Genomic DNA, 16,344 nt, shown 5'->3' with positions numbered 1-16,344 from the left:
TCTACAATTACACATTTGCAAGGAGAATCCTCTAAGGCTAGACGGTATGGGGTGCGGCCCCGGTTCGTCCTGGGTCGGCGACGGTCCAAACACCGTGCCGCCCCCATCCCGTCCCGGCCTCTCCGTCCCTTTTTCTGCCGTTGGAGACGGTCCAAAAAATGTGGGGCCCATTTCACTTTTGACCGTTAAAATAAAAAAAAATCCTTATTTTGCAAAAAACCAAACGGTCATATTTTTAAAATATATAAATTTAACTTCCATTTTCACTTTCAATCACCAAATTAACCCTAAAATTTCACCTCTTTCTCACATAATTTTTATACACCTTCTTCCACTATTCTATAAACCTTCTTCCACATAATTTTCATGGATCCGTTCAACAACCCGGAGAACCCGAATACTCCCAACAATCCGATCCAACCTAATGTTTTTTCGGTTCCGGGATATTATCCAACGCTAGAACCAAACCAATTCTCGCAATATTCATCGAACGCGTTTGCTTCATTCCAAAACTCGCCGAACCAATTCGCTCAAATCTCCCAAAATCAAGCCCTTCAACAAATGATGATGCGGGGTGCTTGGAACTTCCCACCCGTTCAACCTCAACCGCTCCCCACACCACCCGTTCAACCTCAACCGATCCCGACCCAATCCGAACCCGAAGACGATGTGGAGATTGTTCTCGAAACCCAACCGCCTAAAGGGAAAGGAAAACGAAACAAAGGCAAACAAGTGGTGGGTGATCAACCGTCGAAACCGAAGGCGACTAAATGGACCCCAATCGAAGAAGAAGCCTTAGCCAAGGCTTTCATTGGCACTTCCGACAACCCGGTAAAAGGTTCGTAATTTTTTAAAGTTTACATCTTTTTGAAGTTTACATTTTTTAAAGTTTACATTTTTTAAAGTTTAAATTTTTTAAAAGTTTATTTTTTTTTGTTAACAGTGGGTTTATTGGTTTTTAAGTTTATTTTTTTTTTTCTTAACAGTAAGTAGGTAGTTTTAAAGTTTTTTTTTTGTTTATTATTATGTTAAAACTTTATATATTTTGTTTGTTTTATATAGGTAATAACCAATCGGGTGAGGGGTTTTGGTCCAAGGTATTGGCCAAGTTTCTCGCCTTGATGGACCAAGGCCCGTATCGAGATCTCGACTCGGTTTCCTCGAAGTGGCGAAAAGTGAACTCGTCCATCAATAGGTTTTGCGAGGAATATAACAAATTATATACAAGTGACCGTCGTAACGGGTGGAACGACGAGGATGTGTTCAAAATGGCATTGGAAAAGTATAAGGAAAAGAATGGTTCCAACTTTCCTCACGTTCGCGCGTGGATGGTTGTAAAAGACGAACCAAAATATAGGCCTATTCCCAACGAGGTGGCGATGGCGAAACGCCAAAAAACATCGGAAATGGGTAGTTTAAGCGCTGGTGGATCGGACGCGAGGTGTCACATAAACTTAAATGATGACGCCGACTATGACGAAGACGAGTATAACGTACGTGAACCGGAGCGTCCACCGGGCCGAGACAAAACAAAGAAGGAGCGGGCCAAGGGAAAAGAAAAGGAAAAGGTGGACCCACACATGGTTGAGTTTATGGAACACCTAAAAATGTACAACGACGTCACGGCCCAAAAGACGAAGGCGAAGGAGCGGGGCATCGAAGAAAAAAGTCGTGCATCGGAAGAAAAGTTAAAAGAGAAGGTCCGATTGGCGAATGAGAAAATCCGAATTTCCGATGAAAAAATTCGGCTCAAGGAATGGGAAATAATGACGATGAATGTCGAGGACGAACCCGAGCCGAAACGTTCGATGTTGAAAAAATTACAACACGACATCATGAAAAAATATCAAATTATTTAACTCTATGTTTATTTTTATTAAGTCTTTGTTTTTTTTTTTTTTAAGTTTATGTTTTTTTTTTATATTTATGTAATGTGGGTTTAATATTAATGAAAATATTTTGTTAGTATATCTCTTAAATGTAAAAAAAAATAGGATACTAAAAAAATAAAAAAAAAACATAAAAAGTGGTGGAGGACTATGACTAGGACCATCCTACCATGCCCTCTAGTTTTGGAGGATGGACCATCTTAGAGAGGAATGTGACGTGGCGCCTACGTGGCGGATCATCCTCCAAGGATGGTCCATCACCATACCTTGTAGTCTAAGGCATTCATATCGCAACTGCAACTGAACAAAACATTAGCTTATTAAAAATGTATTCGTACTTTTTTACCTTAAATAAATGTTTCAGAACATAACAGTCATTTTAATCATTGCATGTGTAGATAATCCACATGAAAAACTAAACAAATAGATAAACACCATCACACAAACTAAAATAATAAAGACGTCACATTTGAAATTCAACTCAAATAAAAAAAAATCAACACTAACCTCAAGCACAGTATTCTTTCTTTTCTGACAATATCAATCATCGATAATTATGAACATAGGCAATTAAAAAATTTAGTTTGCAAATCTGCTAGAACAAAGAAAGGTTTAGATATTCATGTGTAAGCATTAATGAAGACAAAAATCAACTTATAAAGAAAGTATAATCATGCCTGATGCTCATACGTCTCCCCATAACATACATAACACCTGTGAATAATACCATCAAAACTAAATTAATCGATAATAAAAATCTATTTAACTAAGTCAATGTTTGACTTAAAATCAATGGTTTTACCCTCTTCAATTCAATGATGAAGACGACCCTGTTCTAACACCCTAAAAACCATGAACATTAACTAAACATCAACAACCAAAATTAACAAAGTATAAAAATTCAAAGTATTAACTATTACCAAATCTTGTTCCTTTGCTGATCGGACAATACTGTACAACAGAGTTAGTTGGTCAGAATCTCACCGGAACCATAGCCTCCATCACCGGATGGAGTAGCTAGGGTTTCTAACCACCATCAATCTTTAACAAAAATCACCGCCGTCGACACCACCACTTGGGTTGCGGCTGTTGTCCAACAAAAACCACCATCACAACTTCCGGTTCTGCAACCCCGCAACACCGCCGCCACCAAACCTCGTAACCACCTTCACCGTCGCTCTCCATTCAGTCTGACACCTCCCACACTGGTGATCGTCCGCATCTCAACTACCTAATCCTTCTCCCGTGAAACTCTAGAGGAATAAGGGTTGTATCTTGGGGAATGGACACATGTATGAAGGAGAATGAGAATGGGATTTTTTTTTTTTTGAAAACCACCCCAAGTACATGGTACAATCAACCAAAGCTTAAAGTTGTTGCTAATTTATAGGGTTTTAATTTAATGTAATGTAATTTATAAGGTTGTAATGGCATAAAGTAATTTAATTAATTAGATATTATTTCGTATTTTCATTACATTTATTATATCTCTCTTGCTAAATAAATAAACCTTTCTTCCCACAAATGAAACCACCCTCTCACTTTGACCACATATACCATTTCGTTATGGATTAGATTACAAAACATATGAGCTTTTTTTTAACTGCTAATTTCTTTAATCGCTTTTTTCTATGTAGGAATGGTAATGGGCCGGGTTTGGGCCGGGTATTAGTAATTCCAAGCCCGTACCGGTTGTAATTCTTTGGCCCGTACCCAGCCCGTTACCCGTCAAGTATCTGTCGGGTATTTACCTATCGGGTATCGGGTATACCCGCAGGTTACGGGTATACCCATTAATTTGTTAAAAATATCACACTATTATAAATTACTTAATTATATTATAATATTGCTCAATCTTCTTTGTTAAATTGCTTGATTATATGCATTAATGAGGTGATTTTGGAGCCCTTGTGTCTAAAGAACTTTCTTACGATCTTACGGAATGCTTGAATCATCAGATAATGTTAGTTGTCGTGTTTTCTTTCTTTTGATCAAAAAGTGAATTATTGATTCATGAGATATTTTACCAGATTTTGAAATTTTGAAATGGGTAAATTTATAATGTGTAAATCTATAAGTGTTGGTAAAAAGAAGGGTAAATTAGTCATTATATAAACTATTATTAATAAAATAATCTAAAATGGGTAAATTTGACATTTCTAGTTTTAAGGAAGAAGATTAATGAAGTTTGTAGGGGGGGGGGGGGGGTATATGTAATTGCCTCTTAAAATAATATGCTTTTCGGGTATTATTCGGGTAAACGGGTCGGGTATCGCTAAATCCCATACCCTTACCCGTACCCGAATATTTTTATATTTTTAATCCCATACTCGGCCCCTACCCGTCGGGCTTCGGGTATACCTGACCCGTATGTTTCGGGTTTCGGTATACTTGTCGGGCTTGGGCTTTTTTGCCATCCCTACGTCTGTGGGACTTGAACCCAAGAGCTTCCCCTTCCCAATGACCTATCGGTTATTTTTTTCATAGAATCCCAGAGATAGAGATAGAGACGGAGGGAGAGAGAGGAGTAAACCACTCAACCCGATTTTCTCCTTGCCTGCAAGAAATTGGAAGATTTTTTTTCATAGATTTCCACAAATTTACATCAGCTTAACAATTTTCTTTTTACGTAAGTTAATGACAATTAACAAAGATTAAATGCATTACGGTTTGATAAATAGTGCAAGAACGAAATCCGTAATGGATCAAAACCAATAAAAAGGTGTTACATGTAGTGGCGAAGCTTGAGATTTCCGACCTGGGGTCGAAAACGTATATACCCAGAAATTTCTATAAAACGGGGGTCGAAAATGTATATATCCAAAAATTTCTATACAAAAACTACATACTCTCCAGTACTGAACGAAAAGTTCGGAGGGTCGGCCACCCCCTCCCGCCCCCACTATCCTTCGCCCATGGTTACACATAATAATGTAATTAGCCAAGCCAAATATTACAACTTTTTTTTTTCAAAACAAATATTTATTTTTTTAACCTTTCGAGAATGCGAAGATAAACAAGAAAAAAGTTATGTATCAAAAAGATTAAATAGCAAAAAAAAAGTTATGTATTAAAATATTAATTAAATAGCACACGGAGTCAAATAGCCGAATTTCACTTTATACATTGAATACAAAAGGAACCAGATTCGAAAACAAATTTTGATCATAAAGAAGGGCAATAAAGCTTCATTTGTAGCCACTAAGTGTGACCCAAAAGCAACCACCAAATAATACATGTCAATAGCATAGCTTAAAGCATAACACAAAAGCAAAGAATATGCATCACAAACCTGCAAATCAAGCACACGTTTTTATCATTTTGTTCCTTCATCTTCAATCACTCATCAACAACACATTCAAAACCAACATCAATCCCAAAAAAAAAAACAAAAAAAAAATAACAAACAGACAGACAAACGTGCCTAGTAAAATCCTAGTCATAGCAGGCTGCTATTGGTAGGGTCTGAGGAGGAAAAACAATGGAGAGCAAAGGGTCAAAAGAGTTGATCAAGTCAATCTTGATCATGGCTGGAATCCCTCTAGCATTTTCTGTTGCTTGTTCTTTATTTGCAAGAATTAAAGAAAGAAAGATTACATCTTTGCATGATCAAATTCAAGAAACCACGTTCAATACGGATAGAGTGTGTGGTGATGATGAAGAGGATGATGGAGATGTGAATAATCTTAAGGAGCACATTTTGGCTCTTAAATGTAAGATTGAAGAGCTTCAAGAGCTCGAAAGGGAGATAGAGGTTCGGTTTTTTCGATTCGTTGAGTTAAAAGATCAAGAATACGCGCTTATGGAGGTGCAGAACGGATTGCGTATGGAGAAAGAACGAGCCGAGTTCTTGGAAAGGGAGATGGCATCGATGGAGGAAGAGAGCAAGAAGTTTGATGAGATGGTGATCGCGTATTTAAAAGCGTTGGAAGATCTTGAATCTTCGCGATCGGAGAACAATGTTCTTCGGAGAAGGGAGAGGAAGCTTTTGAAGAAAAGTAAAGAAAGTTTGAAGTTGATTGTGAAACAGAAGTTAAAGATTGAAGCACAAGAAGAAGAGATGTTGAGTTCCAACGCCGAGTTGAAAAGAAAAGATGTTGTGATCGAGGGGTTGGAACGCGAAGTTGAGGTGATGAGAGGGGAGGTCAATCGGTTGCAGACCGAGAAGGACGAGGTTTTGAACAAGCTAGAGACCGCGGAAAACACAGTTGCATCAAAGGTAACTAGTAGAGTTGGAAATATAGGCGGGATAGGTCACAATAGAGGTTTAAACAAGCTGAAACCGAGCTAATATTAGCTCGAGCACAAATTGGAGCTCATGTAATAAACGAGCTCGAGCCCAGCCGAGCTTGAACTTTCTTAAATTAAACAAACCGAGCTCGTTTTCGTTTACACGCTAGTCACAGATAATTTTCAGTACTATGCAAAATGGGTTGGGTTAGATTTAGCTAAAACAGGCTTTACCCTATTTGTGAAAATATTTGTAATAAATAATTCTAGTTATGCATGATTAATGTATATATGTGTGGGCGCTTGGGGGGGAAAAGTGAAAGTGCACTAATTTTAACGTTAGTTTACTAATTTCGTGAAAATAGCGTTAAAAGAGGGGGATAGTTAGTCATGCATCATGTGGTGGCGTTGATAGCCGAAAGACAAGGGGAACGTGCACTAATCCGCAGTTGTCTCAATTGCTGAGTGTTATGTGCCTTACGTCTAAGGCTTGATGCAAAACTGCTATCAAGCCGGAGGTCTCACTGGAAGCAGCCTCTCTATTCTTACGGGGTAGGAGTAGAGGTAAGGCTGTCTACATCTTACCCTCCTGAGAGCCTACCTTAGCTTTGTTATTGATGAGATTTACTGAGTATGATGATATGATAACTATAACAATATATTTTTTTTTCAATATACTGAATATTTAGGTTACATACAATTAACAGTTTGGTGACCCATTAAAACCGTTTTCTATTTAGTTATTATTTTATATGTGATGCAAAAAGATAAAAGATAACCTGAATCAATCAAGTATGTTGAAATTGCAACCTCTGCTTACAATTTGTCTTGTTTTTTTGGAGGCTGAAGAGGAAAGGATGCTCATGGAGAACTACAACCGAGTAGTAAACGAACTAGAAAACCTAAAAAAGGATCGGGCAAGTGAGCTAAAAGAACTAATATATTTACGTTGGTGCCACGCTTGTCTACGACATGAGCTTGCAAGGAGGAAGGAGCTCGAGCAAGAAACAGAACAAGATGAAGAAATCATTAATAATCATGAGGAAGGATTAGAATTAAGCCAAAATGTAGCACCTGATGAGTGCATAGGACATGAACCGGAAAATGAGAAGCTGGTGCGCCATGATGAGCCATTTTTTGGACCCGGTCAACACCATACGAAGCGAAGATGGTTGGCTAGGAAGTTCAAGAAATGGGTCGAGGGAAATGAGAAACATCACGAGGCTAAATGTTTTGGAAGCCATTCAGTTGTTGACGAGGCTGAAGAGCGACATGTAGCCGGAAGGAAATCATTTTCAAGTGTCTAAATGACAAGTCAAAATCTATAGCAATAACCAATACAAACTTTATACGTAAAGTATCATGATGTACTACATGTTCTAATAACTACACGTGTCTCTCTGGGGCTGACCTTATAACTTTAAAGAAAAAAGGTTTTAGGAGCGCTAAGTTTAAAATGTCTGTTACATTTAACAATACTCTAAATATTAGTTGCGGGTTGGAGAGTGTCTTGGAAAAGCACTTCCTTTGAACTAGTTTATTATGTATCATATACATTTTCAATAACAGGCGTATGTTATGTTAATCAATTGAGTAAAGTGCAACTTGTCACCCTGTGGTGACATTCCATCACACCGTTAGTTTGACTCTTAGAAAGTAAGTAAATGCCTAGTATACCGCCGATGATTGGCTGGATTAACATGTTGTATTACAACATATGGATTCAAATAAACATCGGTGTTAAGATGTGATGGAAGATAGGGTGTCTGGACCAAGGTTGCAAATTGCACTTTAATCAATTTTATAAGAATATATTTTTATTTTAATCAAAGTGCATAAGTGAAATCAAAGACATTACATCTGTATTGAAAAAATAAACACTTTTAAATTGCCTTTGGCTGCACGCATCAGTTTGCTGAACGTATGATTTACTTGCAAATAATATCATATTATTCAAGTAGAAGGGTGTGTTAGTCATTTCTTAATAGTTCACGGGGTATTGGGGGTAATTTTGCCTTATTGCCTCTGCTGGTTTGGTACTTGGTAGAGAAGATAGCCTGGTTTGGTAGAGAAGATAGCCTTTCCAAAAATAATTAAATAAACAAATTTAAATTCTTTTTTAAGGGTGAATTACAAGTTTTGTCCTTTATCTATATACTCAAGTTTAGATGGTGTTCTTTATCTTTAAAATTAACGGGTTTTGTACTAATTGTTTTAAAATCTTGCACGGGTTGTCCTTTAAGCCTAACCTAGTTAATTTTAAATGTTAAATCAAAGGTAATTTTGTCTTTTAACTTATTTATTTGAAACACCATTTTATTTTACTAATATTAATAACTAATACAAAATGAATTATATATACCTAAACAAACACTCTATCTCTCTCTAAAATACACTTTCTCTTTCTAAAACAAATACACACACACTCTCTCTCTCTAATCTTTCTCTCTAGCACTGCCACCTATCACACCACGAGGAGCCGTGGTGGGATTTCTTGAAGCCAACGACAAGAGCCGTTTTTCCAACATTAGATTGGGGGTTTCTCAACTTGGACGTTTAAGGTCCGAAATGGTGAGCGTTTTTCCGGCAAGAGCAGTTTTTCAAATTGGAGGAATTGAGAAATTGAGATCTGAATGTGAAATTAATTGAGGGAGTGTTACGGGTTGAAGCCCATGCATGACGGGTCAGAGCCCATGCATTCCATGTAGGCCGAACAAGATAGAAGCCCAAAGGATGGTCCAGTGGGAAAAACTCACGTGCTTGCATAAGTGGGAATCGTTGCAACGTATCTTTTGATTTAGTCCTGATTTGTTATTGCTTAAATAAAGGAGATAATGGGGATGGCCATATTTCCATTAACGTTTACTTCCAGTTTGTTAGGAGTAGTTTGAACTTTTCTTATTTTTTCCCTTTAAATTGTAATCGTTGAGTTAAAAGAAATCATCAGAAAATTGCTCCAAATATCTTCTCTTATTCCTTATTGAATTCTATTTTCTTGGCCTTTGAATCAATCTGTTCAACTCACTTGGGGGGTGTTTGTTTTTTGCAAGAAGTACTTCCTGACGTCTTATGTCTGCGCCGCGCAGACCACGCGCAGACCTTTGGGTCTGCAGCGTGTTTGTTTTTTGGAAGACATTTCACTAAAAAACCTCTTCTTGATGTCTTCCTCATGCAGATCTGGACCAGGCTCTTCAAAACTCTTCAAAACTCTTCTCTCTTTCAAACCTCAAAACCCTAGCACCCATTGCAATCCTCCAGCGACACCCACCTCCTCCGCCCCTCCACCTCCGCCACCCCTCGACCTCCACCTCCACCTCCGCTGCCCCCTCCATCTCCGCCGCCCCCTCCACCTCTGCCGCCCCCTCCACCTCTGTTTTCTTCTGCAAAAAGAATCTAATTTTGAGGTTTGTTTTCTTCATCTTTGTTCCTTGAATTTCATATATACTGTTTGAGGTTTCAATCTTTTTAACATGTTCTTGAATTACTAGTTTAAAAATTTGAAGCTTTATATAATTCCCATCTTTGATTCCGTTCAAGGAATTTTTCTTTTTGAAAAGTCCGTTCAAAGAATCTTGAATTCTTGATTTTCAATTTTCATATGTGTAGGATCGTTTGCACGACCAAAACGAGCCGTTCAGAAGAGTTCTAATCAATACGAGAGGCGGAAACAAACGTATCGACTTTGAATCAGCTTGATTTACACACAGAATCACTTTAATTGTCTTGTATATTGATATAACAACGTTTTACACGCAGTAGACACTTCGGCAGCACCTCGGCACCAGAATCAGAAAGTTGTTCCGACGAAATGACAAGCACAGGTATTTATAGAGTGACCATTTCACATGGAATGGACAATGATCATTTCGTGCGAAATGGCCTTTGCCATTTCGTGCGGAATGGTCCAATGCCTCTCAATACCCAATTTCTCGTACTTCAAGCCCTGATCTATCTAAACTATTACAAGACTCGATACAAGACGAAGTCGACAGACATATGCACCAACAGACTCCCCCTTGGATGTTGATGAAGTCTTCAGTGTCGAGTCTTCGGGATGTCACATCTTCAGTCTTGATCAGTCTTCATGCTCTTCCCAAAGTATCTGACAGTGTAAGCATCCTTCAATCTTATCTCTTCTCCAGGATCTCAACCTGGCTCTTTATCATTCAAACTCCCCCTTGAATGTTGGTCTAACAATCTTCAATCTTCTCTTTCTCTCACTCTTCAACAACAGCAATTGGCTCGGACAGCAGGATTCGAAATTGGCTCTACTATCTTCAGACTCCCCTTTGCTAGCAGACTCCCCCTTAAATTGTTCCGGGATCGCAATCTGACATAGCATTTCCACAGGTTCGGGTCGTCTCCTGGCTCTCTGTAGCAGCAGGATCAGAAACCTGACTCAAATCTACACATCTTCATGAGTCGAAGCCTGGCTAACCTGCACAGACTCTACCTCAAAATAAATTTCACAAATTTAACAATTTGACAAATTTATATATCACTTGCAGGTATCGATCAAAATGATTTAATCATTTATATCTTTGATGATCACTTGAAAGAATATCATTTTTCTTATTTCAAATCAAACTCTCCCAACCCTGTGGTTCATCATGTTTAGCACTTGGAATTTTGAAAGTCAGCTTTTCAACATCAGTTGTCGAAAATCTTTTTGTATTTTTCAAAATTTTATGCTAAAACACTCCGAAAATCTTTTTGGGTTTTTTATAAAAAAACAGCAAAGAAATATTTACAAACAATATTTTTGTGAGTTTGTGTAAGAGGATCATATCAGTTTTTGAGACAAATCACTAACACCGTTAAGCTTTAAACATTTTAAGTTCTAAACGATTCACGTAGATTGTCAGTATACTAATCAACTTAAATTTTTACACAAAGTTCAATTGTTTCAAGATATGAGATTAGTGTTTTAATCACTTAAACTTATTTGCGTGTCCCACCTCAGAATATACTCCCGTATCCAGACTTCTATATTCAGTCTTACAGGTGAATGTACACCAATGATATCTGTAAACGGGAAATGCGAGACCATGAGAGCTCAGGTTAGAACTTCCGTTCAGACAAAGAGATGATGGCTCGACTTTATGTAACATTTGTGCTTGTAATCATTATGAACAGTTCTATTATCAATAAAACAATGTTATTTGATCCCAATGTTTGGTTGTGTTTTACATTTTTCATGTTTTGACTTTTGTCCAATTTCAAACTCTGCATCGCTTTCTGGAGAATTATACGCAAACTGGTGTGTAAACGTACTCAGTTTAATGCGACAAATACTCCGAAACATCAACATATACTCAACATACCTTAAATAACCTTTACATAACTTAGAAATAAGTTTTGAAGGCTTTGGTATGGCAAAAACAAGTTAATTCGCTTACAGGGACTAAACTTGACAAACTACGAAAGTATGCCAATTCGAACTGTAACGAACATTCCGGAACATGTCCATAAGTTAGACATACCGTAAATATCCTTTACATAGCTTAGAAATGGGCTTTGAGGGGTTTGGTATGCTAAAACAAACTTTTGGATCATTCAGGGGCTAAAAGTGTCAAAAAGTGCACAAGTTTGCACTTTCGCGCATAACTTACGTTCTGAATACATCCGGACATCCAAAAATTTATGTAAACATCCTAATATTATGCCTTAGTGTTTGGCATGAGAAAAATCCATTCATCGCGTCATTTGGATCGTCTTTCGCGCTTATGCGCATTCCGTCGTAATTAAGCGAACATCGCAATCGTACGGCCAAACGAACCTACATCCGGAACATTTTTGAGCATGTTTCATGTCCACAATATTTAGGCATCATTTTAGGGCCTTAAAGTTGGCTTTACGGGCCTTAGAAGTGTCGGAAATGGCTTAAACATGCAACAGGGACCTGAACTGTAAATTCTGCAAGTGGTGCTGATCAGACAGGGCCATGCGGCCCGCATTAGTTTGGCCTGCACCTTGACGCGGGCCGCATCAGACATACAGATCAGATAAGATCAATTAGTCAGCAAATCTCAGCTGATTAAACCACAACCACATGATTTCACTTGCCCTTTCAGCTCACTAAGGGTCATTTTCAGTAACCACAACTTTTCGACAAGTGTACGCACGAGATTCGATCACGTTTTTTTAAGAAACGATCCTAACGGTTCGGGAAATACTATAAATACCCCACCCCCATTCTTGTTAAAACCCACAAAAATCTGATCTAAGCTCTAAGTTGGAACTTTGTTTCACACCTGAGCCATTTTGATCTAGATTAGCATTCGGGGACCCTTCGTAAGTGCTCTTTCGTTCTTTTAATCGCTTTTTAGTGCTAAAGTCAAACTTTGTTTGACTTTCTGCGTTGGCCAGCTTATGGTCAACACGAAGTTCGTTGGAACTTCATAACGTGACCGTGATCACGATGGTTATAGTCCGTAGTGACTATACCTACTGATTACCACGTTATCAAGGCTCAGTGACGAGTCGTAGTTTCGGCCAAAATGCGCATTCTTGCGTATTTTGTAACCAAACTACTCGTGAGCATCAAAGCTGTTTGTTTTGATGCCAAACCTGTTTTCTAAACTTAGTTAAGCATGTTCTAACATGCTTAGCTCGTCACTTTTAGTATAGTGCTTATATAGGGTCGTAAGGTAAGCGATCTAAACCATCGCTTATACTTTCGAACCCGACCCATTTGGTCGATCATTAGGATCCGACCAAACATATTAGGTGACCATAGCTGTAACCTTCCGAGGTTATACCTTGTGGTCACGATGTTAGGCGTTCCAAACGCGTTCTACGCGAATGACGCGTTAAGGTAGCATAAGCTACCTAAACGGGTCGTAATGGATCGTAAGCACTTAGGTTAGGTTTCATTTTAGTATGTAGGCTTTGTTAAACCATATTTCACGAGTCTGCATACTCGTTTGGTTTACGAACCCGCATACTATCCGATCCTTCCGATTTTGGTCCGGTATATTAATATAGCTACCTATTAGGTGCCGTTTGATATCCCGTGATCTCTAGCATTGTGTGATTATTACACAAGGAATTCAAAGCAATCTCAGGTGAGTACATTGAACCCCTCTTTTACTGTTTTCCAAACTGTTTTGGGGTGAAACACATGTGCCTACTTGTTACTTTCATGCTTTCCATGTTTTCACATCATATACCGGCTATGTTCGTTAGTACATTATAGTACATGATTTCATTACATTTCATGCTATGTATGCCCATTGTGTGCGTACTTAGTACATTGCTTTACATTACATTTCTTGCTATGTATGCCCATTGTGTGCGTACTTAGTACATTGCTTTACATTACATTTCATGCTATGTATGCCCATTGTGTGCGTACTTAGTACATTGTTTCACATTACATTTCATGCTATTTATGCCCATTGTGTGCATACTTAGTACAATTGCTTACATCACATGCCTTCATTTTGGTATGACATTTGGTTTGTTTAACATGTAACAATACATTCATTAACATTAGCTACGCCGTTCGTTAGTAGGTAGTGGTACCATAGGAATTGACAACTCCCGTTCCTGAAATCCTGGGTTTGTTTGGATTGGAAGGAATGACCGAATTCGATATACATAACTTAGATAAACCATTAATTTGTTTAAGGGTTTATCACCACAGTCTCAAGGCTTGGATGTATGCATATTTCACAATACCGCATAAATGTTTATATCAGTAGAGCATGCATTGTTCCACAAAACATAACGTTGATTTAAACCATGTTTTACTTCAACACCTTGTTTTATGCATTTTACATATGGTTTAGTTGATACATCTCACTTACCATACAAGATATATTTTGGGTACACATTACATGATCTACATTAAACATAAACATTTTGACATTGATATACATACTTGGTGGGTTACATTGAACATAGGCATTTCGATATGGTTTACACAATAACACTTGACAATTGATTTATACATGAGCAATTTACATGGTGGTTGGTTTGGGTAAATGGTTGGAGTAACGTGGCGTATGTAATATAATACAAACATGGTGGATATGCCACCGGTACTTCCTATATATAAATGCTTGTATAATATTACATATCGTAGCGTTATCCAAGACATTTCAGTTTAGACACATTACATTTTACACAAATAACATACTCTTCACAACACATCATTTTTACAAACAACTTATCTTATTCAACTCATTTTACTTGGTTACTCGTTTAACCTTGCACTTATCTATACATATCATCTGATGTTATCGTTTTTCAAATGGTTTACAAAGCAAGACAAATTACAAGGTTCATGACTGACTGTTATTAAACATTTCTTTAAAACTCAAGTCATGAATCCCATTTTCACAAAACCTATGTATCTCACAGGCATTTTTATGCTGACGTACCTAATTTCACATGTGTTTTCAGGAGCTATTCCATAGGATGACGATCATGACACTAGGGCGGACCTGTGCCTTAGAGACTAAAAATGAAGATAGACTAGTTTAATTTTGTTATGAACTCTCTGTTTCCTGTTTAAGACAATGTAACACTTCTGTTTAATAAATAAAATGTAACTTTGATTTCCATGGTTATGAAACAATTAATTCTGTCCACAACACTCCCTGGCGTTTCCGCCGCGGTTGCACGTTATACGCGGCCGGGGTGTGACAGAAGAGTTGGTATCAGAGCCAATGGTTATAGGGAATTAGGTTATTAGTAATGCTTTGACCTAGACTATAACTTTCTAGGACCCTAACATAAGTTATCTTGTGTTTAGATTTTAAAACATGCACTTCACCTATCCTTAGGTGATAACCACAACGGGAATTTCGATTCCGAATCCGCTTCGAAAATTAATCATCTATTCTAGGATGATTGATTACTAGGTTTTGAACCCTCTGTTATAAGGTTTTGAACCCCTTTGGATTTTCAAAAAGTCGCGTCAAAGTTTTGGGCTTTAATAGTGTGAACACGTGCGAACTGGAAGAGTGAATGCCTGTACCCTGAGTTTTCTGTCTAAGGCTAGAGTGTTCGTACAAATCCACATAATCGGACCAGTCACTCTTACCTGGGAACTCTTGGGGTGAGTGTTCACTTATAGGCGAACATGTCTTCGCGATACATTATTTTTGACTCACTTACTTTGACTAGACATTTCATGTCGCTTGTTTGCTTTGCGATGCGTAGCCACCATCTTTGCTTTTGTTGATTCTGTTTCATCTCATTCTCTTCATCCAATCATCTCACTCGTTTCCTTTCATGTTTTCCTCTTTTAGAAAGCCTCATCGACGCGAACACCAGATAGCAACTGCCGAGCTGGCAGAAATTATTGCGCAGCAGATGGCTGCTCAATTCCCAAATCTCTTTGCTCAATGGAACCAGGCCAACAACAACAACAATGGTACATGCAATTTCAAGAATTTTAACTCGGCTAAACCACTCAAGTTTAGTGGTTCTGAGGGAGCAACTGGGCTTCTTCAATGGTTCAAGAGCATTGAGAATACTTTTCGCCATGTTCAGTGTCCGGATAATCGCAAGGTCGAGTTTTCTTCGAGCGTGTTTCAGAAGAGGGCTCTTACATGGTGGAACGGGATAATGAGAGACTGTGGTGCAGAAGTTGCTCTAGCACAGACATGGGCTGAACTGAGAGCTCTTATGATGAGGGAATTTTGTCCTCGTCATAAGCAACGAGCATTGGAGAAAGAGTTTGATGATTTGAAGCAAGATAGTGGCGAGCACAGGGCATATACTGATAGATTTGAGGAGTTGAGTCTGCTTTGCCCGACTATGGTTGCCCCACTCGACAAGGCCATCGAAAGGTACATCGACGGCCTGCCTGACTCGGTACAAGACATTATTACTGGTAGCAACCCTACCACACTCCGTCAGGCAATCGAGTTATCAGCGACATTGACTGAGTCGCAGATTCGAAAGAATAAATTACACAGGAAGGGTGACAAGGGCAAGAACAGTCGTCTGACAAGGAAGATAGCAAGAAAGGTCAAAACAAGAAGGGAAAGGATTCTGGTTCCTCAAGGGGGTCAAGGAAGCGTAAGGCTTCCCAAAATTTTGCGGTCACTGCTCAAGCTAACCAGGCAGCTCCCAACCAGCCTCCAGCAAAGAAGCCCTATTCAGGAAGTGTACCTTTGTGCAATAGATGCAACAGTCACCATCAGCCGCAACATCAGTGCCGTTTCTGTACTAACTGTGGGAAGTCAGGTCATCTTGCCGATGTTTGTTG

General features: G+C 38.5%; 2 protein-coding genes and 1 long non-coding RNA gene across 3 annotated transcripts; 2 read left to right on the top strand and 1 right to left on the bottom strand.

The window, feature by feature from the left end:
• Positions 1–366: 366 nt before the first annotated feature.
• Positions 367–2,316, top strand: LOC110944910. The gene is made up of 3 exons (XM_022186553.1): positions 367–838; positions 1,063–1,700; positions 2,254–2,316. The coding sequence occupies exons 1-3, from the start codon at positions 367–369 to the stop codon at positions 2,314–2,316; spliced, it is 1,173 nt and encodes a 390-aa protein (XP_022042245.1).
• A 41-nt stretch (positions 2,317–2,357) lies between these two features.
• LOC118479833 lies at positions 2,358–3,247 on the bottom strand. The gene is made up of 3 exons (XR_004861008.1): positions 2,810–3,247; positions 2,692–2,732; positions 2,358–2,603 (listed from the first exon to the last, which is right to left on the bottom strand). It is a non-coding gene; the product is annotated as an uncharacterized LOC118479833 (long non-coding RNA).
• A 1,874-nt stretch (positions 3,248–5,121) lies between these two features.
• LOC110865720 (protein CHUP1, chloroplastic) lies at positions 5,122–7,568 on the top strand. The gene is made up of 2 exons (XM_022115049.2): positions 5,122–6,108; positions 6,962–7,568. Exons 1-2 carry the CDS (start codon positions 5,371–5,373, stop codon positions 7,424–7,426), a joined length of 1,203 nt encoding a protein of 400 aa, XP_021970741.1. The 5' UTR covers positions 5,122–5,370; the 3' UTR covers positions 7,427–7,568.
• Positions 7,569–16,344: the final 8,776 nt, after the last annotated feature.

Source organism: Helianthus annuus, chromosome 6 (genome assembly GCF_002127325.2).
Source record: "Helianthus annuus cultivar XRQ/B chromosome 6, HanXRQr2.0-SUNRISE, whole genome shotgun sequence".
Taxonomy (NCBI): Eukaryota; Viridiplantae; Streptophyta; class Magnoliopsida; order Asterales; family Asteraceae; genus Helianthus; species Helianthus annuus.
This window is presented reverse-complemented; position numbering and strand designations above follow the sequence as displayed.

Excerpts from the sequence above, each read along its gene's own strand:
- LOC110944910 (XM_022186553.1), top strand. The coding sequence starts at position 367 with ATGGATCCGTTCAACAACCCGGAGAACCCGAATACTCCCAACAATCCG. Across the intron at positions 839-1,062 it reads TTCCGACAACCCGGTAAAAG|GTAATAACCAATCGGGTGAG; the intron begins GTTCGTAATTTT and ends TGTTTTATATAG. Across the intron at positions 1,701-2,253 it reads AAGAAAAGTTAAAAGAGAAG|AACATAACAGTCATTTTAAT; the intron begins GTCCGATTGGCG and ends TAAATGTTTCAG.
- LOC110865720 (XM_022115049.2), top strand. The coding sequence starts at position 5,371 with ATGGAGAGCAAAGGGTCAAAAGAGTTGATCAAGTCAATCTTGATCATG. Across the intron at positions 6,109-6,961 it reads AAAACACAGTTGCATCAAAG|GCTGAAGAGGAAAGGATGCT; the intron begins GTAACTAGTAGA and ends GTTTTTTTGGAG.